Source organism: Rhinolophus sinicus, chromosome 3 (genome assembly GCF_057876585.1).
Source record: "Rhinolophus sinicus isolate RSI-liver-muscle chromosome 3, RSI-T2T, whole genome shotgun sequence".
NCBI classification, from domain to species: Eukaryota; Metazoa; Chordata; class Mammalia; order Chiroptera; family Rhinolophidae; genus Rhinolophus; species Rhinolophus sinicus.
The window spans coordinates 179,235,705-179,261,009 of record NC_142503.1 but is presented as its reverse complement, the minus strand read 5'-3'; the positions used below and the strand labels follow the sequence as shown (position 1 = coordinate 179,261,009).

At 45.7% G+C, this 25,305-nt stretch overlaps 1 protein-coding gene across 2 annotated transcripts in view; it reads right to left on the bottom strand.

Annotated features, from left to right (window-relative positions):
• IFT43 (intraflagellar transport 43) overlaps positions 1-25,305 on the bottom strand; it is a 73,392-nt gene that overhangs the window by 33,960 nt on the left and 14,127 nt on the right. The window contains exons 1-2 of one of the 2 annotated variants that reach the window (XM_088797420.1): positions 16,369-16,514; positions 12,570-12,634 (exon numbers count right to left, since the gene is read on the bottom strand). In XM_088797420.1, coding sequence (XP_088653546.1) covers positions 12,570-12,634; positions 16,369-16,479 — 176 coding nt within the window. In that variant the 5' untranslated portion in view covers positions 16,480-16,514. Of the gene's footprint in view, positions 1-12,569; positions 12,635-16,368; positions 16,515-25,305 lie in introns of those variants that run through there. The other variant, XM_019733705.3, reaches the window with a different exon arrangement.

The window sequence follows — 25,305 nt, the reverse complement described above, 5'->3', positions numbered from 1 at the left end:
ACAATCCCCAAGCAACTGGTGTATCCAGCCCTAAAACTGCAATCATGACATTGTAATGTGCTGGTTGGAGATCCTAAAGTCAATACGGTGGGGAAAACAGATGAAAGGAAGGAAGGAAGGAATAGGAAGGGAAGGAATAGGGAAGAGAAGTAGGGGAGGGCATGGGAGGGGATGGAAGGGGGAGTGGGGAGGGGAAGCTTCTAGAATTAGGTGAAATTTTTTCTATGCTACTTAGCACTAACCCTCTACCTCACATGGCACAGTCTTTAGAGTAGGACAGTCTCGTCCAGTGATTTCTGTAACTCAGCTTGATGACGTCCAACCACAGTAAGCAACTTGGCACCTACTCAAAAATTGTCTCCCTGTCCTGTTGATCCAAACCCCAATTTAGTTTGGGGTGGTGATAAGCCCAACTAAAAATTCAATTCCCCAGCCTCTTTCGCACGGAGGGGTGAGCATACAGCACATTTCTGACCAGTGAGAAAGACACAGCAGTCTCTGGATTGCGTATCCCACAGCCTCACCTCCAAAAGACAAACTCTTGATAAGGAAGAGCCCTTTGCCTTCTCCTCCACGTCATTCTCCCTTCCTCCTGCCTGGAAAACAGCAGTGAGGCCTGGAGTCCAGCAGCCATTATACAACCACGAGGCGTGAACACGAGGACAGAGGTCCACATGCTGAGGATGGTGGTAGGTAGGAAGACAGAGCGTTCCATCCGTCCTGTCACCACGGAGCTGCCACACGTGCCCTGGACTGCCAGGCCAGGGACCTCTTGTTTTCTGAGATAAACCTCTTTCTGTTTAAGCCTCTGTTCATGGGGTTCTCTGTTGCTTTCACATGAATGTAACCTCAACAAATACAGCACATCCAGTGGCAAATGGGAAGTCATTTTAGTCAAGAAGGAACACACATCCACTGAAAAAAATCAGTCTTAGATATAATTATAACAGTTAACCTTACTATACGGTCTCATAAGAGAAGGCAGTGAATTTGAAATGACACAAGAAGAGTTTAATTCTCAGGATACAAATGACCGACATCACCAAAATCTGCTGGGGAAAAAAGGCATCAAACCGAGGGAAAAAACATGAGCAGACCCTCTCCACTGTCCAGCCTAAAAGAGAACACCCTCCTATGAAGACCGGAGATGAGGCGGTCCTTAAGAAGTGCCCTCAACACCGGGAGAAATGGATGTCTCCCTACATCTGCAAGTACCCCAACATCGTGCTCGTGCCACATCACAAAGGCATTCAGAAGACAGGATGTGTCCCTTGCACCCCTGGTCACACACCTGTCAACACTCCGAGGGCTCCCTGGTCCCCAAATAATAAAGTGCCTGGACGGGGCCCTTCCCTACCTTGCCCGCAGATCTCCTTTACTTCTCTAGGTACCCCTGGGTTTCAGGCGCCCGCTCTGCTCATTCCGAACACGTGGGCATGTTCATGCCTACGCAGCCCCAGCCCCTGTGCCAGGAAGGCCTGTCCTTGCCTCAGTGTTTGTCACCTGTTTCAAGGCGACAATTCATAGACAAGTGGCTTGTTGCAAGCAGCCGTCTAAAGAGCATATTTCAGAAGTTCAAACATACTTTGAGTTGTAGAGGGCTTTTGAGACCACCAAGTTTGAATGCTGAAGGGACAGTGCCCACGGATGCTGAGCTAGCAACACGTTACACCGACCTCTCCTGTTCCCCTCCTGGCTCAGAGCTCAGGGAAAACACATCGTTTGCACAGCGAGGCTCTCCGTGTAGTTGGGGTTCCTCAGCATCACAATATCCGAGCCCTGAAAAGGTAACTTTGATACTCTCTAGCCCAAACCCCCAGGCAACCCCGGCTTAGAGTCCACAGGCTGTGCCCCAAGGTCACACGGCAGGCGAGTGACTGGCAGGAAGGGACGAGAACACAGGCAGATGCTCCGACTCCTGATACACGCACGGGAAAAGGTGGCCCCAGAAAGGAGGGTGACCAGAAGGGAGCTCAGGAAAGAGCCTCCAAGGCAGACAGACACCTGGCCCTATTAAATATGCACTCGGAGCACCTCGCTCTGGGCTGACGGCCTCCTGGATCACTCCGCCCTCACCTCGCAAAGGAGGCACAGGCCTGAACCAGAGGCGGGGCTGTGAGGGCACCAGCACCCAGAAGCGACCCCCTCGCTGGCTGCCTGGGAATGGATCCAGTTCTTGGAGGGCAGTGCAGGGTTAGAAGGAACGATCATTTCCAATGCCTAATTGAACTTAATGACTAGCCTAATTAGGCCTTTTAATGGCAGGACTGGCATGGCCTTGGCTCGTGGCCCTGCGTACAGGCTGCATTCTTTGCACTCACCTTCTTCTCAGGGTCAGGCCGCCGGCTGGAGCCTCGCTCTGCAGACATGCAGGCCAGCGAAGGCTAAGACGGGTGTGGGTCACGCATCCACTCCCTGCTGTTCTCCCCACAGGGTGACAGTCTGGAGCCGTGTCGCTAGCCCTCGGGGAATCTGCTGAGGCGCTCCCCGGGAGGCGGCACTGACACTACCCCAGGGCCAAGGGCTCACCTTAGGCACAGAGGACAGGAGTGTGACCCCACCGGCGGACTCACCTGGGTTCAAATCCTGCTGCCTACTTACTAGTGGTGTGACTGAGCGAGTTATTTCACCTTTCCGAACTTCCGTTTCCTCGCCTGTCAGCGGGGATAATGATAGCACCTACCTCACTGGGGGTGTTTTGAGAATAAAGTAAGACAACTGTGCTTAGCACAGTGCCCAGCGCAAAAGCTACAATACATGGTGCGTGTGTGTGAGTGTTCCCACCACGACAACAAGAGGGCTGGGCAAGGTATGTGGGCTGTGCACACTCGGTCTGCAGCGTGGCCCCCGAAGGCAGAATCTGGATCAGGGGATGATGCCAAACATTTCCTAAAGATGAGCACTATTTTAAAATCAGGGGAGGTGATAATGGTATAAAAATTAGAAATAACCTAAATGCCCACGAACAGGGGAACAGCGCATTCATGCCACGGGATGACCACGCAGTAGTTAGAAAAACAAGGCAAGTCTATGTGCACTAAAAGCTCTCCAAGGTGTATTATTAAATGAAAAATGAAAAAAATTAAGGAGCAGAACATAATTAATCTGACCCCTCTTATGTAATGATGTGTGTGTATTACATATATTTATAGCACACACACAGACACACACACACACATATATATATATATGTAAGTATATCTATTGTGTAAAAATATATACTGTATGTCTATTGTTGGTAAAAGATACCAACAAACTTACTAGTACTTCTGAGGAGATGACTAGGCTTAGAGGAGATGGCAGCTTTGTGTTGTTTGAATTTTTATATCATTAAAGTGCTCTTGGCTTGTTTGTACAACTAAAAGAGACTTGATCTAAAACATATGCTTCCACTGAGTTCTCAACAGTGGAGGGGCTCAAACAGAGCCCAGCCCAGCCCTTGCAGACACCAGCATCTGACAGGTTAGACAGAACTGGCTCTAACCTTCTAGCTTCAAGACGTCTGCACCCGGTGATACTCAGGGACCAAGGACTATTCCAGGACGCGGTGCTTTTTGGCAACTGTTATTTTAGGGGTACTTCTGTGGGCCTCTCCTGACTCGCCGAGACTCTCCTACTGTACAGTCCTGCCCCTGGCTCCAAGAAATGACCAGCTCTAGTCACAGGGAGATTTGCACTTCTGCAACACTAGAAAATGCAAAGGGCCAAAAGTAAAGGCCTTCTCAGGACATCTCTTGCTAAGGAACTATTCAGGAGCCCATTCTAGAACCACTCCTGGTTTTCAACTACACAAATAAAATTCGAGGGTGAGCTGACTTGTTAAGAAAAGCTGAAGGCCGGCGAGGAAGCTGGGAGCAGGGCCTGGGGGATGTGAGGATCGGGGCCCATGCTCTGCAGCCTTTGGCAGACCTCCCCCAGGCTGCCCCCAGGCAAATGGGGGGCAGTAGTGCTGACTCGGGCCTTTAGACTACAGCCAGTGTGCCGCGTGGCCTCGGGGCCTCCGCTGTCCTTTTCCTGGTGCACACAGGGAACACGTTCATCCCAAGTCACGGCAGGCACTCATGCCCTCCTGTGCAGGCGTCAGGCACTCACCTCTGCTCCAGGGAGGGAACTGGCTAGGGCCACTTGTCAGGAAGACTGCTCCCCTTTTCAGAGGAGGAAGCGAAGTATCCAAATGCTAGTCCATAGGGGGCTTATGGGAACAGACTGCTATCACCTTCAATTGGGAGGCACTTGACAGAATTGCAAGATTCCAATTATTTCATATTTAGTCATTTGCATAAGCAAATTGGTTTTGTGACACTAGACAAGCCATCCAGGGCCCTAAACTGCCATGAATATAACGTAGGACATCTCCGCTTACTCTGAACCATCCATCACTGTGCCGATCCAAGTGGAGGTGCATGAAAATGCCCCCAAAATCCTCAACAAGAAAAAGGCCAACGCGGCCATCATACTTGTTCGCTAGCCTGTGGAATCGACATCTACCACATCGAAAGCCTCTGATGCTTTCCAAAGGGTCAAGTTACGTCAATTCCATGAATAAACACTGGAAGTCTACTTTCTCAGCCTGGGAAAATGTTACAACTATCGTCTGCTCATGATTACTTTGATTGAGTTAGGACTTTTGGAGTACTACGTAGCCCTCAAAAATGAGGCAGTTATACTCTACACTGAAATTCAGAAAGATCATGCAAAAATACTGTTATATGATAAAAGAAAAATGTGGAATAGATTGCCACTTGCGTGAGGCAATAAAAGAGTATATTAACTTATATTTTTGGAAATGCATAGAGTCTCTTTAGAAGGAAACACGAAAATACTGGTGAACAGTGGCTGCCTCCAGGGAGGGCAGCTGCGTGCCTGGGGAAACAGGGCAGGGAGAGAAAAACTTCCATTTCATATCCCACCATTTTTCATCGTTTGAGTTCCCTAGCATGTCTGTATCTTTATTTGTTTAAAAATAAATAAATTCAAAGTTCACTAAGCATTCTAATGTCTCAAAAGATGACATGAAGTTAAACAGCGACTAAAACATCAGAATTTGTACTGTCTTCGCGTCCGCCTCTCCATCTCTCTCCTGATGAAATGATTCACGTTTCTCAGTTTAGTTACATTTGAGCTTCACGGTCACATCGGCCCTACTTGACCTATAAAAGGCAGAATATTGTCATTACAGACAGCGCTTGTCCGTATGTCCACAGAATGAACACACAAGACTGACCTTTACCTCTACCCGGGGGCGGGGGGCTTTCAGTGAGCACCCCATGCTATGCTCCTTCAGGGCTGAGTAGGAAAGGACAGCTCAGCTAAGTGCCACCATTAGCCATCCCTTGTCCTCATTCCTCGTCACCTGACAGCTACCAAAGCAACACACGTGTCTGGAGACAGAAAAGGCCTAAGGCTAGAATGATCTTGACACATCCCATGCTTTTCCCTACTTCAGTGAGGAGACTTATTTTTTACCAGTTATTTCAATATACACAATTTAGGTGCAATTTATTTCGTCTTCAGATTCTACCAAAGAGATAGGATTGACAGCAATAAACAATACAATTAAATTTTAATTTTTTTTTTAAAAAGGTGAATTCTCTAAGTTCACTAAAATAAAAACCTATCTAGATCTTCCTCTACCATCTTTCTGTCCATAAGTTGAGAGCACAGCAAAAACTTCCTCTCTGGGGAGCCCACATGGAACAAACAAACGTCAGGTGCACATTAAAAAGGTACGTTGTCCCTTGGCCCTGAATTTGCCACACTTGGAAGCCACGTGGAGAAAAAGGGTAAACGCAGGTAGAAGCAAGGAGGTCTCGCGAGCATCTCCAAAAGCCACAGAAACAGGGACATGGCGCCTGAGCCTGGGGACAGCTGCTGGCAATGGAAGCACAATTAGCTACCTAAGACCTTCCCTTCCTAACAGTGTCACATGCAACACACACACACACACACACACAACACACCACAAGCTCATCCTCGGCCTCACAAAAGATAAAGGGTTTTTCACGTCCATATGGACACATTCTGAAGACTAAATAACTACAAACCCTGTGCTTCCCCATCTTTTTCAAGCCTTGGGGCACTGAAAAACGATATTTGAATAAACAAACGGGTGGGCGGACGAGACTGCTCACGTTGACAGCTGACCAGCCCAAGGCCTGGCAGGGCCAAGGGCAGCGCACTCACACCTTGGCCCACCAGCACCCACGGTGCAGCACACAGCACCCCTGTGGGGAGGCTCCCGCTAGCCACCCTCTGTGCCTCCTTTCTACCCCACTGACTTCTGTGGGCAAGCGCAGCCTGTAACAGACGGGGGCAGGAAGACAAAACACGCATTTGCAACTGCGCTTACAGGTCTCGGCGCCCGGCAGCTCTGTGCGTTTTTGCCTTTCACACTTTTGTAACCTGATAAGAATTTAACTGCTCGCTGGTAACAGGAAGGTAAAGACACTCTGGAATGGCAATGACACAGAGGGACAGGACAGAAGCCCTTTAGTATTCTTAGAACATCAACGCCATTAAAAAAAGGGGGAGAGGGAGAAGGAGGAGGGAAGGGGGCAACGTCAGGACCAGCGCGCGGCTGCTCTACCACCATCTTGATGTCCTTGACGCGTGCAGATGGTGTGGAAGCGGCTGGCACCAGAACAGCCCATGAGAAGGAATGAGCGGCCAATGGAGATTTATGTGAGCAGAGTGAGATGGACAAGGTAAAATTGTCAGGAGGAGTTGTTAGAAAGTAAAATATATTGTGACAATTCCACTCCTGCCGTTCATCAATAAACTGACAGATCATTTAGTGTCAATTAGGAGTGATAGATGGACAAGTCCCCATGATCCTGGGCCAAAATTAATGGCTGGGAGGGAGAGGGTGATTGAAAATGACGGCTGACATTGAGAGCAAAGTCCTGGATGTCCCTGAGGGGCCATTACTTGCCTCATTCCCTTGCAGATCAATGCAGGGACAAACCCAAAAACAGACACTTTGAGACAAAACTTAATCAGACTACCTTTCCTTCCTCTTTGCCAAGTCTGCTTGCCTCTCATTCCACTCCATTCCCCGTGGCCAAGCCAGTGCCCCACCTCAGGCAACTTCAGAGCCAAAGACAGCCTGGCTCCAGGATGGACTCTTTGGCACAACAATGACCTTGGTGCCAGGAGAAGGGACAGCTAGTGATCCCAGGTGTCAGGCAATTCCCGAATTTAGCCCTTTCCTGCAGTTCAGGAGTGAGTATTTGAGTTCTGGCACCAAATACCTCTAGCCAGTGAGGTGGTGACACATGCTCAGCTCTCAATGCAAAGAAAACCAAAGGTATCCGAGAAACTCACATCCCTTGGCTGTGAGGTCTCAGTCAGATCTGTAGACAGCCCTTCTACTTCCCCCTGGTGACAACACGACATAGGCCTCTGTAAGCCTCTTTCCTCATCCCACCCTCCCTGCTGGGGAGACACCTACCTGACAGAGCACAATGAGCATTACATTGTGGATGAAATGTCTACCCGCCCCCCAGGCCCATGTTGAAACCTAAACCCCATGTGACAGTGTTTGGAGGTGGGGCCTTTGGGAGGTGATTGGGTCACGAGGGCAGAGCCGTGATAGGATTAGTGGCCTTATAAAATGAGGACGAGATGCAAGGACGCGCTCTCTCTGTGCGTGCGCGCACCAAGGAAGACCGTGTGAGGACATAGCCAGGAAGAGGCACCTGACCTCAGACTCCCAGCCTCCAGAACTGTGAGAATCAATGTCGTCTCAGGCACCCAGTCGATGGTACCATTGTAGCCGCCCAAACTGACTCCCACAGGTGCCTGGCAGCCTGCCTTATTATCACTGCCCCCAAGGAACTTCCAAAGAGCGTACATGACTTTTCAGTGACTTCTCCACTCCAACCAGACTGACAATAAGGAACTGATCCCGACACCTCCAGCACTTGTGCCTACACCAACCCTTGAACAAAATACTCTCCTCAGATTCTCTTTGGTCATCAGCATTCACCCCGCTTGAAGCTCATCGTCTCTGCAAGGGACTCCCTGGTTGTGTCACGGTGCCGTCAGATAGGGCATGCAGGAGGAGGGGCCTGACTGGGGGCTGGCAGGGGTCCATGCTGATCATTTCCACAGTTTTGGAGTCTAGAATAGAGAGGCCAAAAGAGGTGCAATTTGAGTCATCCACACAGAGAAGACAAGAACAGAGCCTTCAGTTTGGCTGTTTGGAGGCTACGAGGGCCTTGGAGAAAGTGGTTACTGTTATTTTCATTGGGGCAGAAGCCAGATTACAGTGGGCGGAAGAGGAAGTGAGAAGTGAGGAAATGGGGACAGTAATGTAGGCGACTGCTCTGAGGAAGAAAGGAAAGAGATGGGGCAGTATTTGGAAGGGGACATCTGTGTTGAGAATCGTGTGTGTGTAACACCTGGGCAGAAAGTGAGTCCAGATGAAACAGGGCAGATTTGAAGGTGTTGGATCCTGGAGGAGGGGTAGGATAAGACCTTCCAAGAGAGGCCAGTTAACTTTGGACAAGCTGATGTGGGGACATTTTCCCTCTGAGGTCACATTGCCAGTATCAGCCATGTCACTCATTTCTCACTTACAACGTGCTCCTTCTGTCATTCCTGACGTTTGCGAATGAACATGCCTCATCTCCCCAATTCAAATTCAAGCTTTCGCAGGGCGGGAAGCGCTCTGCAAACAGCAGAAGTGCCTGCTTTGCAGCCTTCACGGGGCAGAGCCTAGGTGGAGCCCACTCTGCCTCTCTGACCCCTTGTCAGCCTCCTTTCTTCTTTCTGTTTCACATCTGTGCTACTTGCCTCCAGATGCCAGCTCTCCTTCGCTTCAACAAGCTCAACAGTCAGTCTGCTTTCCTACTTTGAAAAATTAAAAAAAGAGGCCAATCCAAAATGAAATTCCCACAACGCCCTGTTCTTCTCCAGCTTTCTTGATAATTAACCAAGCCTTTCCAAGCTTTCTCCTATCCTAGAGGAAAAATGTCCCATCAGCTTGTCCAAAGTTAACTGGCCTCTCTTGGAAGGTCTTATCCTATCCCTCCTCCAGGATCCAACACCTTCAGGATCCAACACCTTTACCTCCAGGATCCAACACCTTCAAACCTGCCCTGTTTCATCTGGACTCACTTTCTGCCCAGGTGTTACACACACACGATTCTCAACACAGATGTCCCCTTCCAAATACTGCCCCATCTCTTTCCTTTCTTCCTCAGAGCAGTCGCCTACATTACTGTCCCCATTTCCTCACTTCTCACTTCCTCTTCCGCCCACTGTAATCTGGCTTCCGCCCCAATGAAAATCACAGTAACCACTTTCTCCAAGGCCCTCGTAGCCTCCAAACAGCCAAACTGAAGGCTCTGTTCTTGTCTTCTCTTTGTGTGGATGACTCAAATTGCACCTCTTTTGGCCTCTCTTCTAGACTCCAAAACTGTGGAAATGACCAGCATGGACCCCTGCCAGCCCCCAGTCAGGCCCCTCCTCCTGCATGCCCTATCTGACGGCACCACGACACAACCGGTCACGAAGCGAGGTACCTGGCAGTGACCTTCAGCCTCTCCCTCTGCCCTGCTTTCAACCAAGGGCACTTCTGTTAACCCTACCTCCAAAATGCCTCCACATCTCCTCTCCGATCCGTGCTCACACCACTGCCCCAGCGCAGGCTCTTGTCCTTCGTACAGAGTGTTACCTTCCCAGCAGGTCTGCCAAGCTTCCCACTGATAGCAAAGTGATCGATCAAAAACACTGATCTGATCATTCATGTGCTCAGTGATCCCTGCGTGCTTATTACGGACTGGCACTGTCTGCGGTACTAGAGGTATGCAAATAAGAGTATGTCTCCTCTCATGAAGCTCATGCTGCAGCAGAGAAAAAACACAGTGTGTGTGTATATACATACACAGCCGTACGTATGCATGGAGGGCAGGTGGTGGGGAACATGGAGTGACAAGGGTAACTGCTTTATACAGGGAGGTCACGCACAGCCTCGTAAGCCACGGTAAGGACTGTGGGTCTCCTCTGACTGGGAGAGGAACCACCGCAGGGTCCTGAGCAGACAAGTGAAATGATCTCACCTCTGTGGCAATAAGACCAAGGGAGGCAAGGAGGCGGGGGGGACGGGAGGCTCTCACGTGAGTCAGTGCTAGAAATGGTGGTGGCTGGAGCCGGGCCCTGGCAGAGGAGACTGAACGCGGTTTGCTGGGAGACTGAACGGGGGTGGAGCTAGAGAGGAGTCTGGGGTGATGCCAAAGTGTATCGTCTGAGTAACAGGGGGACGGGGTCACCATTTACGTAGACCTGGGGAAGATTTCAGGGGGCACAGGTTAGGGGAGGGAGCAGAAGCGTAGAAATGAAGAGGACCCATGTGGATGTATTAGGATTGAGTTGTGCGTGCAGGTGGAAACGTCACGTGGACGACTGCACGTTCCTGGGCTGGACATACACATTATGGACTCATCAGTGTGTGACAGTTAGACTCCCAAGACTGCGTTGCGATCACGCCAAGAGTGAGTGACAGAGAAGAGAGGAAGTTTAAGGACGAGCCCTGGGATGAGCCAACACTCAGAGGGTCAGAACCAGGCCACAGACTGAGAAGCCAAGCAAGGAATGCCTTGAAAAGTAACACATGAAACGGAAAAGCATCTCTCTCCAACGGGAAACTGATTTCATTTGGAAAAATCTTTTAATATATTCACTGAAGAGAGTAAACACTTGAGATTCTCTTTTGTTCTCTAAGGAGCAGATATATGGTTTGCCTCATTTCCATATTTCAAAATAAATTCCAGATACGAAAAGCACTAACATGCCCTAATAACTTAGAAAAATGGGGCTCCTCTGTAAGACTCTCACTAGTACATTTCAAAGTCACCTTCCTGTTCTTCGTTAACCCTGAAAAGTAGTGTTATGTTCAGTAAAGGAAACAGTGTGGCACTTAATGGCATATGAATGGACAGAAAGACCAATGGAACAGAGTAACCAGTCCAAAGTCGACTTAGGTACATACACAGATGGAGAATATGGTAAACGTGGCTTCTAAATTCACTGGGGGGAAGATGGAGTTAGAAATAAATGGTGCCAGGACAAAAGCCATTTAGAAAAACATAAAACTAGCTCCACACCTCTTACCATACACTGACATTAATCCCACACGGATCAGAGATCTAAATTTTACAAGTTAGATTTAGGGTGTGGGTGCGTTCCAATAAAACGATTTCTAAAAACAGGCTGCTGGTGTGGGCCACAGTTTGCTGAATCTAACTATGTGGAAACCAAGAAGGATGCATTTTTATATTTACATATACATGCTTATGTTTTGCAAAAAGAAGTATAGGAAGGACAAATCAGAAATGAATCGGGAGACTACTGATAAGGGGTGAACGGGAATGAGGTCGAGGGGATAAGGATGGGAACGAGACGCCTCTAAGTATATCTTTCTATACCATTTTGATACGATAAAAATAAAACAATATCACTTGTTCTTGCCAAAAAGCTTTAATTTGAATCAATCATGAGGAGTCAACCAGAGAAATGGAAAATATGGGACATTTTACAAGACAACTAGCCTGGATTCTTCCAAAAAGTCACCATATAGGTGGAGATGGCTGGGGGTTGGAATCATTTTAGATGAAGAGACTAAAAACAGACATAACTACGAAACACAACGTGAGAATGCTGAATGGGTCCCAGAGCTATAAAAGACCTTTTTGGGACAAGTGGGGAAATTTAAACTACATATTAAGTATTATTAAATCATTATGAAACTTCTTAGATGTGACCATTTTTACTGTGATTATTTGGAGGATGTCCTTAACCTTTAGAGATGCACGCTGAAGTATCTAGAGGAGAAACATCGTAACAACTGAAACTTCTTTTCAAATGATTAAGGGGGTTAAAAAGGTGTGTGTGTATTTTGATAGTGCGATTTTGAAGGCAACAATTGCTGATGGAAATTCTGAACAAGAGTAACGTGTATTCTTTGAGAAAAAGAAATTCCCTTCCTGAGTATATCTTAAGTTCTTAAAGTGGATAGTTGGCTATCCCATTGGTGTAGTAAATACTTGTTTTGGTTTACCTTTTACCTAAGACTTAGTGCAAGGGATTAAAGACCAAAATGATTTGTCATCTAGCAATTACTAATAGGCAATTCCATTCTGTTTAGAAAGTTACTTTAAGGATGACATAGAATGCTACAATACGGATGAACTTTGAAAACATGCCGAGTGAAAAAAGTCAGTCATAAAGGACCACAACATACATGATTCCATTTATATGAAATGTCCAAAGTAAGCAAATCACAGAGACAGAAAGCAGATTGACTGGTGGTCGCCTAGGTCTGGGAGGTTGGGGGCACATGGGAAGTAACTACTAACAGGTACAGGGTTTCTTTGTGGGGGGAGGGTGTGACAAAAGTGTTCTAAAATTGGTCTAGTCTGTGAATATATTAACAACTAAACTATACATTTTAAATGGGTGAATTGTAAGGTATACGAAGCACATCTCAATAAACTGTTACAAAAATGAGAGCAGAGCATAGGAGTAAAGCACCCCGCCCACACCTCCCATGAGCTGCTGGCACTCACTTTGAAGCCTTCATGGAATCATCTGCCCAGCCTCCTTGGCGGCGGGGCGGCTTGGGAGGGGGAGCCTGCAAGGAGAGAGAAGCCAAAATAACATAGTCACTCAACATGTTCATTCGAGCGAGCCATGGCCGAGGTCAAAGTCACCTAAAGCAACATGCAACCTATCAAAACCTTTCAAATACAGGGTAACCTTTCAATTTTACTGTGAAAATCTGGGTGCTGTCATACTCATCTGGTGGGTGCATCAGTTGGCCAGATCTGGAGGGTAATTCGGCAATGTCTACTGAAAGTCTTAGAAATAAACGCTCACACTTTTTGGGCCAGCGATTCTAATGCAAGGAAGTTTATCCCAAGCAAATAATCAGAGAGAAACGTAACGCCATTTGTGAATCGTGAATACAGAATTGGAAACCAAAACAGACAGCAATAAGGAATTTAGTAAATCACGGAACACACAAGTGAAAATCCTATGCAATAATGAAAAACTATGCTAAAAAGAATACTTAATGATATGAGAAGGTTCAATATATATTAAATTTTTGAAACATGTTGCTAAACAGTAGGTATATGCTTCTGAGTTTGTGAAAAGATTATTAAATACCTAATATCTAGAGTTAATTAGCTCTAAGGACATGAGTGAAAGGGGACTCCAGTAATAGAATTATGGGAAACTTTTATTTTCTTTCTTGTACCATTGGGCATTTTGCAAATTTTTTTACAATCAACTTATACTACTTTTATAAACAGGAAAGGAATAAAATAAAGATATAAGAGAGAGGCTTGCTTACAAGACAAACTCAACTGGTGAGTTAAAAAAAATCTCAGATTATTTGGGCAGGAAGCATTCACCTGCAATGGATACACTCAGAAACCCAAGTGCAGGAATGTCTGTCCCGCCTGTTCCTATTCAAAATACCAAAGGAACATCAAGCAATCCACTCAGTCCCTCAAGTTAGGTAAAAGAGCAAAGAACATTTTCTATTTTGAATTACCCAACATACAACTAGATAGTTTTTGAAATGCCTTCTTTTCCCCCAAGAACTTCACATAATCATAACTGTTGCTCTTAGTCTAAGGAGACACTTAAGATAAAGACACTTAAAACGCTAAAGATAAAGCGGGGGATGGCAAACATTTCCATGAAGGGCTAGGTAGTCAATATTTCTGATTTCTAGGGACCGCACGGTCTGCTGCTACCCCTCTACTCTCATACTGCAGGGCGATAAACAGCCACAGCTGGTAAGGAAGCAAATGGGTGTAACTGTGTTCCAATAAAACTTGACAGAGACAAGCAGCGGGCCAGATTTGGTGGAAGGATGTGGTCTGCTGACCCAGTCTGTTGCTTAAGGCCTACCCTGAAACTTTTTAAGAAAACACTCCCTCAACATGCCAAAACACCTTTCTTTATACTTTTGATATTTTTGCACCAAGATATGTTTTCTTTCCTGCTTCTCTAGTAGCATTCCAGGGGCACCCCAGCCTGCCAGGGATGTGCTCCATCTACATACGGGGCCTTTTTCTGGGGGGAGGCTGAACCTGCTGGAAATGACTGACGAAGCAGCAGCCAAGTCCTGGAATGCCTGTATCCAACTTAGCTCCTGGGAAGTACGTTAGAGAAAACAAAGTCGAGTTTTCAATGCTAGAGGCAGGTAATGGAGCTACTTGGGGGCTCTGTACATCTCAGAAATGACAAAAATGTAGATGTGAAAAAGGAGCTGTTGTTGGTTTTTCAGCGGAAGAATCCAAAGAGGATGGACCAAGTGGTCCCACTATCGCTTCCCAGGCCACACATCCTGTTTGGTGTCCCTGCCACCCCACACTCGCCCATCACTGGGCTAGAAGGGAAGCCGTATATCCCATGACCCTTCTTTCCTCGCCACCGTGGACTGAACCCAGGGTGCACCTGCACCAGTCTGACCCACTTGGAAACCATCGAATTCTCTGTGCCAGGAATCTGGAATTGAAGCTCAGAGGTCAGGCTGTTCAGATGCACTGAGCACTGGAAACGTAAGGACCAGCTGGAGTCAGAACGACCCAAACCACCACAAGCCAAAGTTGTGCATAAGCAGCGACCAAGAACCTTGTCTGGCTGAGCTCTGACGGTGGGTCAGGCACTCACCTTAAGGAGAACTGAACTGAAGCAGACCAGGCCCCTTGAGGATGTTTTAAATTAATGTGGCTTTAAGCCACCCGTGTGCTTTTGCAGATAAGTTCCCCACTTCTTTCCTCAAGGATAGTACCATCTTGTGATAATGTGAATTTCTGAAGCTAAAGATCACAACTTAGTAACCACATGTTTTGTTTGGCCATACAGTAGTTTTCTCTATATTTTTATTTTATAATTTAAACTACCATTTAAGAAGTTGAAAAAAGGGGAAAAAAAAAAAAAAAGACTCCATTAAGTCTGGCTGGAGCTGTCACGTTGACTACTAACGGGCATCATATGGTTAATAAAATTTCTTAAAATTCTGAAAACCAAAACAATGGGCCTTCTCTTCTTTAACCACAAACCCCAGGAAGCCATGGCTCTTGAAAGGATGAGTGAAACTCCTTTCTGCCTAGAGGTAACACAAAGACACATTTTCTCTCACATTCTTCCCTTTACGAAATGGCACCAGCTGCTAAATTAGGACAGCAGCATCAAAATGTGGACCAAAAAGGGGTGCTGTAATGAATCTAACAGAAAGCAACCTCAAGGTCATCTGCTCATAAATCCCTAACTGGGCAGGTCATGGTGGGTAATCACGCCCCAGGCCTGTAACTTCTGTAACAAAAGGTTTCTAAGCAAACCCTGTCCATCAGCTGTGCATCTAGAGTCACGTGCCTGTGAAATGCCAGAAGCGACCCTCTTTTCCTAGAAAGCGAAACCACCCTCACGAGACCACATCACCTTGTTAACTATCCGGTACTTGCTTTCTCCCACCTTCATATAATCTTCCTTACGTTCCCTCAATTCTGTGTATAAAATAAACTGCAAAACTGTCCTTCTCCAGAGCATTTGAGATCTTGCTTCCCAGCAACTGTCATCAGTTTGACTCAAACAAATTCTTAGAAAAGTTCTCTTCCAGTTTGGACATTCTCACATCAACAAAAACAAAAAGATCACAATGTAACACTCGCTCCTCCACACCGAATAGCATTAACAACTAGTTCCAGAATCAGAGTTTGCTTTTTACACTAATGACCAAAGACCAGGATTTGATGTATGTTATAAAAACTATGTAGGCTACTTTTCATTGAGACCACCTGGGAGAGGAAGAGTTACAAAGAAATTCTCTGCACAAAGCAGAGCAGGGTTATAGTTGTCCCCTTGCTCCCCTGGGAGTCTTGGCCAACCTCAGGAGAGCACGCTGAGGCATCTGGGTGGGTGGGAGATGGGAGAGCAGGCAGAACTTAATGTCTGCAAGGCAGGGCTTGGGCATTCAGTGGGAGACGTCTCTCTCCTGAAGGGGAATCCTTATGTTCATGATTTAGTACTCTGAGTTCAAGGGTAAGAAATTTCTTTTGTAAATACTCTCCACCATGAAGTCTTATTATGGCCACACACAGATACCTTGTCTGGGTAAATCAGGCTTAATTAACCACTATTACCAAGTTATAAAAGCTCTTCCCCAGTGTGCAACTTTGTTGCCTAGGTGGGGAGCTGGGCACTGCCCTATGCGCGCCAGCTGAGTTAAAGAAAGCAAGATGTCATCCCTGTCCTCAAATGTTACCCCAGTTCAGCGAGGCTGAGCAGCGAGGCAGAATTCAGGGTGTTTGAAACCTACGTGATCGGACATCAGGTTAATGTGAAACTTACGAGGCCACAGTGGAAGTGGGAGACAGGCATCAGGAACGGGGGTACTGGGAGCCCTTCCAGAGAGAGACGCATCCCGGGTCCAAAGGCGAAGCTGAGGGCTCCCTCAGCCATGGGGAGTTCCACTGAATCTTGCAGTTTTCTTGTCACCTTTGGTGGTTTTTATGGGGCCACTTTCTCCTTGGACATCAGTAAGACAGTGCTCTGACAAGCATGTATAAGTTTGTAATACGTAACCGAAGGCTACACAGACTTGCACCAACTTGGGAAGTGCTGAGGACCAGTGGTCAAAGAAGCTTTATGGGAAAAGCGGGGCTGGCCCTGGATTGGAAGCATAAGCAGAGATGATAAGGAAAGCATTCCGTGAGCAACCAGACACAAGGTGCCGGACGGCATGTGACACTCATCCCATAGCAAATGCTGTTCCCTGATCATATTGGGGAGCAAGCACCCTGGGAAACTCCGGGAGTCTGAGCGTCTCAGCATCCATTACTGTACCGTGCAGGCTGCAAGTGGAAGCTGACGCAACTTGATCATAATGCAGTGGTTTGTAATTAGGTGCAAACGATCTGTTTGAAATGTAAGCGGATGGCCAGCATTTAGCAATGCACTTTTAAAGGCTCTTTTGCACGGAGAGTCCAGCCCCTGTATGCCTGGATACTCTCTCTCGGAGCTCTGATGACATCTAGACACTTAGTTAGCCTTGTTTCAGAAAGAGCCCCATGGCTGTCCCCAGGGTGGTCTGAAACACAGGCCACATTCCGAGACCAGGACACGACTGTTGCTCCTTTTAGGACCAGCTGCCAGAACTGCTGTGCTTGCCCTGCGCCACGTCGTAACAGATCAGATGCTGGGGGACGTTGGGGGACCTGGGTGCCCTCCCCCAGCTCAATGTCCGAACCCCAGTCCCCACCTGCAGTGGTGAGAAGTTGGAACCCTTTAGTCGTGGATCCTTTCATTTGGGCCATGGACCCTTCCCTCTCCTGCCTGTCAGGTGTGGGTAGGACAAGAACACACACGAACGTATGGTTTATTTTTCCTCGGATCTTGTGTGTCTGAGTTCTCTGTGTTCTGAATGCTCTGCGTAATGGCCTGGGCATTTAAAGGAAAGGGAATTGACTCTTGTTCCATCCTTGAAACTAGATACGAAAACTTTGGGCAGGCTAAGACAGTCGTGACTTTTTTTTTCATGGAGCACACCAACTCCAGAATCCTCCTTAACCAAGCACTTAGGAAGACATTACCAGTCTATTTGAGTTATGACTTTGGGAGAAATCTGTTTGCTGTCCCGCTATTAGGGAGGAAAGAAAAAAAGAACAAAAAACAAAAAAACCAGGATGTGTGAGAGAGAGTAAAGCTCAACTGATCTTACAAGCCAGAAAGAAGGCCTGATGTATTCTTTAGTCCTGGGTTATTGTTTAAATTGCTTTGCTTCTGAAATTCAGAGGCACAGCCCCAAGTCATCTGCTGGGAAAATTACTTCCAATTTTGGCAGATTTACTGCCAGGTAAAAGTAGCCAAACTTGTTTTAAAAAAAGCAAGAGTCTTAAAATGTACACCACCAGGAGGGACAGAAATAGGAATGGGTGATGGTGGCCCTAAGGCAGTGCATCCCTCCTGCTCTCTCCTGAAAGCCAGAGTCAGGTCTCCGAGTGTGGGAAATGAGCTCAGCCCGCCGGGGCTGCCGCCTGATGGACGGAAGGGGGCAGGACCCTGCATAGCTCCTGAAGAGAAGCAAAAATGTGTTCTCTCCAAAAATAAACAGGGGGCAGCAATGACTGCGAGTAAAGAGTGGGAAGCACGTGACCAGTGGTTGCAGTCCTGAAATACCAGCTTTCTACAAAAAGGAGCCTGTGATAGGCAGAGAGCGGGAAATTCAGGAAACAGCCTCTTTATATGGTCTCATCCGAATGGGACAGGATTCAACTAACTGGAATTACCAAGTCAGAGGGAGACTTTCGGGCCAGACTTGTTTCTGATCTTTATATGGTTCCCCCAGATTCTTAAGATGCCAAAATAGAAAAGATGCTGCAGTGCCAAAAAAGGAGCCTTTTGAGTTTAGAAGCTTCTCACACACTCTCACAAGTCCTAGAGAAATCTCACAGTATGAGTCAGTCCAAACCCAAACTGCAACCTGCTTCAAAAAGCCAGTCCAAACACACGCATAAATTACCAACAGAAAAGACAGTTAAGCAAGATCCACTGCAAACTTCACACCCACCCATATTCCAGCTTCTAGGAGCAAAACAGCTCCCATGTTCAAACCTTGATTACTGGCGAAAAACAAACCTCCCTTCCTTTCTCCAGCCACTTGAAAGATCCAAGAAAGTTGTTCTTATCTGCTGGATGAGAGAGAAGACTAACACTTCTTAATACTTACACACACTGCAGGAGCTGGCACTAATTCCTCAAAGCTAGCCACTACACACAGTGCCATCTTGCCAGTTTCTTCCTCCTGCCTCAACCTTGGGTCTGACAACTAAGTCATTATAAACCTGAGTTTCCCCTCATAGATTTACGAGGTCATAGAAGGTAATGGACCATCCAAGAACCCCTATGAGTAAACACAGCTCTTTCAAGCTGAAATAGACATTCCAAAATGAAAAATCTATTTTAAGTATAAGAAAGAAACCTGACCATCAATTGATGCTAAAGCCATTAGGTAAAAGACTAACTGATGGGGAAATGCGCATTCTCATGGTGCCAAAACATCACCCCATACATTAGTGCCTGTTGCAAGGGAGAAATGTTCCTTAACAATAGAGAGCGCTCTCACCGCCTTAACTCAGCGATCAAACATTCGCAGCATTAACGGGGGGACATGATGTGCTGCCACTTGGAGCATCCGCGCCATCCAGGAAAAATTCTTACCACATTCAACAGGAATCTAACCCAGCCTTCCAGTAAGCTGGAAATCAGAGGGAAGAGGCGTTAAACGACAGGAGGAAGAAAGAATCAGACAAAACCAGCATGAGGGAAACTCTACACAACAACCGGCCCAAGCCCTTCAAAAAGTCAATACCATTAAAAAGGTGTGTGTTGGGGGGTGCGGCAGGGGACTATTCTAAATAATGGAGTGTTTCTTGATTGGATGCTGGTTTGAAAAAAAAAAAAATAGCCATAAAAGACATTTTGGAGACAACTGGGGAAAATGAATTATGGACTGAGTAATAGATGATATTAAGGAACTGTGAATACTATTTAGGTGTGGAAAAGTAGATTTCTAGGAGAACATTCCTATTTTTTAGAGATATATGCTGAAGTATTTAAGTGACCTGTCATGATGCTTGCTTTGAAATAATTCACCAAAAAATTATATCTATAAGCCATAAATGCATATGTTTAAATATTTTATAAATTATCATTTAAGCAAATATGGCAAAACACTGACAACTGTATCTATTGATACGCTCAGTAAGACAGGCGGAGCGGAAAACAGCCTGGTCTAACCTTTGTCTCGTCAGCGAGGCGAGCAGACGGAAGGGTTAAGGGCAAAGTGGAGTAAAAAGTGATGCCCAAAACTGTAACAGCTTGTGCCAAACTGTTAGGTTGAATTCAACATACATCTCTGCTTGCGTGTCACACGATACTGTCCTCATACCAACAGTGCGGTAACTTTGAAGAAGGAGTGGCTAAATTGGGGGGCGGGGGGGGGGGGTGAGGGGCGGGGGGGGGGGGGAGACGAGAGTTTGCCAGAAAGAAGGAAAAAGCTCTAGTTTTAAAGGTGGGTGGGGGAGGGGAGGAGATGTCAGGGTGGGGGGACAGTCCTGGCTGGGTTCTAATTCTAGAACTGTCGCTTTCCCTAATAGGAGTGTAGCCCTGGGCTAGTCACGTCTTCACTAAGCCTCCTTTTCCTCCTGTGTAGAAGGAGAAGGGTCATGCACCCCCTGCAGATCTCTGGTCAACATTGGGAACCATCTCTGGCACGGAGCCCACACTTAATAAACGATAGGGACAGTGGCTATGTATTATGTACCTGAAATAATAATCGTAATAAAATGCAGGCTTTGGAGGAAAAACTCCTTAACGCCTCAGGTTGAGACAATGGCAAGTATTGGGTAGGCAAACACTGCACGGCCGTTTATTTGGGACTGCCTTGCACAAGCTGCGTTCCAGGGAGCCACCTCTTACCTATGGCAGCTTCCCTGAAGAGAGAGAAACGCTTTCACGTTGCCTGCACCGAGAAGATGAAACCACAGCGTTGCCACTCACTGAGAAATCAATGTGATACGTAGGACAAGCCCAGTGTCAATACTCTGGTGGTGTCACATTCCCCAAACTCCCACACCTCCTATAAGAAAAAGACCCATCTCCCATCTCTCAGTACGCAGTCACCAAGCTGACCATTTCAAATGACTCACGGGACCGGGCTGCCAGCAGTTTGTTGAAGAGGCCGATCCAAAGAGAACAGATTTCAGCCCCAAAAATCATTCTTAAAATTCATCCTGGATTTTCCTCCCTTGGATGGCATCCTCTTACTCTCAGTTACCTCCCTTTGGGTCATCCTAAATCAGCTCTCCGCTCTTCTTGGGTCTGTACCTTTCAGACACATATAACGAAATGCCCTGTTCCCCCGTACTTTTCCCAGTTCAGCCAAAATAAACATTCCTTTCAGCTTTCATCATAAATCAAAACCTATCCGTTTTTGTCATTCTCGTAACTCCTTTCAATTTGTGAAAATCCACCAGCATGTGTGCAGCCAGAAACGCGCACAGGGTTGGGGGTGTAAATTCCCGGCACTCCAAGAAGCAGGCCCTCCTGGCACCGTGACTTTGTGTGAGCACAGTCTAGACTTGCTCCCTCAACCAAATCCAGACTGGAATAACGGGGAGCACGCTGTCACCGTGATGCTTTAAGAAACCTGATCCCTCACAAGCCTCCTCACGGGTGATGATGGAGAAGTGGAGGGAGGGGGAAAGAAGTATGAAGCTGCGCGCTGGCGGCCCCATCCTGTGACACCCCGCGAGGAGGGCCAGTTCCGTTCCGCACTCTGCTCACGCGGTGAGACCCCGGACACCGCAGGTCTCACACTGCAGTTCTTCATGGGCCTCGGTGGCGGAAGCAAGAGGAAAAGACACTGTAAGAACAGGGCGAGGAGATGGCTGGCAAATGAGCACACACTTCACCTGTCAAGTGACACCCCCCCCCCCAACCACCTGTCAAGTGACCCCAGTAATCCTCAACGTTTTTATCTCTAGAACTGTGTTTCCCAAACGTAAAACAAGATTTCATGAACTGTCAGTATGAGGAAAAACAAATTTTGTTTGTGAGGGATCAGGTGTGCTTGGCAGTACAGAGTTAACAGTTTTTAATTGTGTGAAGAATCTTTAAAAAAAAAAAAAAAAAAATCCACCATTTCCTCTCACCATTATTTCCATTAAAGAAGGGACCTTTTCAATCTCACCAAATTAGGAAGGACACATACCAGGATAAAGAATGGCCCTTTAAACTGAATACATTTAGTTAATGAAAAACTCACTCTATTGTTCTTGGTTTTCTCCTTTTGGTAAAAACTTCCTCATAGGCCAGTGTTAAAGCCTGCTATGTTCCATCTCTTTTTCAGCTTATCAGTCCAAGCCCAGCGTTGATTTCTCAGACTCTCTTCCCACCCTTTCTCAAATAAGAAAGGCTGAAGGTCAGCCACTCTATTGCACAACGGCCTGACAGGGAAGGCATGACCTGGGTCATGTCACTTAATCTGTGCTACTCAGCTGAGACTGTACAGGAAGACTTCCTGCTCTTGAAACGGAGCACTGCCAACCCCTCCAACTCTAGAAGCCTTTCTAGATGAACGTTCAGAGTGCTCAGCACCGCACCTGCATGCATAAGCACTTACATCTTGGCGACAGTATCCCAGCTCTCTGGGCCTTTCATACCCATGCTTCTCACTGTTACTTGCGAGTGAACTACTGATGGCAGAATACTTTCTGTCTCAATAGCTAATGTACCTGAAGGCCTCTGTCACTTATCCCAAGAGAAAAATCAGCATAATCTGTTTCTACAACAATCACCCTCATTGTTTTCTCACCAACAGTGCCACTTGAAAAAAAAACCACAGTGTGTTCTGAAACAATCCAAAATAGCAATTGGTAGGTTCTGGGTCCAATAATAGGGAAGCACCTTGTATTCAAATAACCTTCACATGGATAACAATTATAAACTCTGGACAAAATATGCAAAACAACTATTTGAAGGCACTGGAGGGCAAACAAAAGCAGGTAGAAACTAGAAGGGATTTTACCCTTGCAAGAAAAGAACTGCACTGGATAAAAATCCATGTTTAAATGGATTTTCCTCTTGAGTGCAATCCCCAGTCTGGGCAGCAGCTGAGCAGCTAGGATTCAAGCAGAAAGCTGCAGTTTTATTGGCATGGGGACAAATTTGGGGGCTGCCAGAGTCACTAAAAATAGAGGAGAAATCTTGGGAAGGAGGTAGCCCCAAATCTGCATATAAACTCCCCTAAAATCCTTTAGTTAATACCTGAACTACACATGCATGGAGGAGACTCCAAGAAACCCAGTGAAAAGCAACTACTGAAGAGTTGGGGGAAAAAAAAAGCTAAATGAGATGAGATTTCAGTTGTTGCTCACGGCAAGGGAGAGAGATTGGAGTTTGAGTTCCACCAAGTTAGAGGCACTTGGCACACACCATGGATATTCCACTGAAATCCCAGAAGAACCACATCCTGGGAGTAAAGACCATGTTCTAGGACTATGGGATTTGTTCTGGGACTAAAGGCAAAACCAAAATAGAGCTGACCTAATAAAGCCTAAAACTAAGTCTCCATAAGTTAAAGGTGATCTGCAAATAATTAAACTGCCTGCTAAAACAAAAATCAACACTTTTCAGAGGAGGCAATATAATCCAGAGTTTCTACAATGTATTATCCACAATGTCCTTTGTACAAACTAAAATTACTAGACATGTGAAGAAACATGAAAATGTGACCCACAGTCAAAAGAAAAAAAAACAATAAAAACTGACCGACTCCAACGTGACCCACATATTGGAATTAACAGGCAAGGTTTTTAAAGCAACTTTATAAGTGTCTTCGAGGACTTAAAAGAAAATATGGTCATAATGAATGAACAAATGGGGAATCAAACAGAAAAAGTAGCTATGTAAAAGACAAAAAAAACCCCGGAAATTTAGAATTTAAAAGTTCAATATCTGAAACAAAAAGTTCAGTTTGAAAATAGAAGAAAAAATCATCAGTAAATCTGAAGACAGATCAACAGAAAATATTCAATTTGAAGAACAAAAAGATAATAAATAGGAAAAAAGTAATAATGCTTCATGGACAAAAAACACAGGACAAGCCTATGCGACAATATCAAGCAGTTTAATACATATGTAATTGAAGGCCCAGAAACAACGAGAGAGAAAATTGGGCAGAAAAGATATTTGAAGAAATAATGCCTAAGATTTCCCAAATTTGGTGAAAAATATTGACTTACTGATCTAAGAACCTCCTCAGCAAATCCCAAGCAGAATCAATACAAAGAAAATCACAGGCAGGTACATCATAGTCAAACTGCTACAAATCAAAAAAGACAAATAGGAAATCTTTAAAGCAGCAAGAAAAGACTTATATACAGGAAAACAATCATTAGAAACAATGAAGGCCAGAGGACAAAGGAATTGCAATCTTTATAGTGCTGAAATTAAATATATATATATATATATATATTAATCCAGAATTCTTTACCAATAGAAAATATTCTTCAAAAAAAGAGGGTGAAATAAAAATAGTTTCCTATCAACAAAACAGAGAAGTTGTTTTGGCAAATCTGCACTACAAGAAATGCTAAGGAAAGTTCTTAAGGCTACAGAGAAATGACACCAGATGGAAACTTGGATCTACAAAATGATAGAGAAATGGTAGACATGTGGGTGAATATAAAAGACGATCTTTTTTTCTCTTAACTTCTCTAAATGACAAACTGTTTAAAGGGAAATGACAAGTGGTACTGAGGCATTTATAACATACGTAGTTTTAAAGTACATGCCATCACTAGCAGAAAGGATGAGGGGACCAATGGGATTTATACTGCTGCAAGGACCTCACATTTCCTGTGAAGGGTATACTATTAACAGTACATAACCAATAACAAGCATGCATATGCCAATCCCTAGAGCAACCACTGGAAAAAAAGAGTATAAAAAGCTATACCTCAAAAGCCAATGGGGGGATTAAAATGGACTATGAAAGCAATCAGCTAAACACGGTGACATAATTCTCTATTATGCTGGGTAAAGGCATGTGACCATAAATGTTTCAGTCTATCACCAATGACATTCAACATTAGTCAGCACACTTTTCCTGCAAAGTACCATTATTAAAAGAATATTTTACTGTCATTCTGCTCCTTCTCAGTAATTATTGACACATTACATGATCAAAGAAATCTAGCCTAGCAAACGATTTCAATGAGGCTTTCTGATCACAATCTTATGGTTCCTAAACAGATTAGATGTTCTGTATTCACAACACTTTTTTCCTCTCCTAAAACCTGGCTTCCCGCTGTGGACTTCATTTCTCTTGCAGTTCTCTCAGATAGAGTTTGCTCATTCTTTAAAACCCCACAAACCAGGGTTCCAAGATAACACTCCTGCCTCACCACCACCCCCCCAAAGTTCTTTTAGGCCATCACTCTTCCAATTTATACAGAACACTTCTTTTGAAACTCATACCGTTCAGCTGCGTCACCTCTTTCCTTCGCCTTGTCACTAACAATTGCCTGAGCACAGACTGATCAAAAATTTGGGCATTTTTGCTCCATAACTAGTCCCATCATTCTAAGTCAACGTTCACATGAACAATTCATCTAATGCTTAGCCTCACAGCCCCAGCCCTTTAGACGCCAATGACCTTGTTACTTTTTCAAACTCATTATAACCTGAAACTGCTCCATCTCTGAAATATCTGATCCCCTCCTT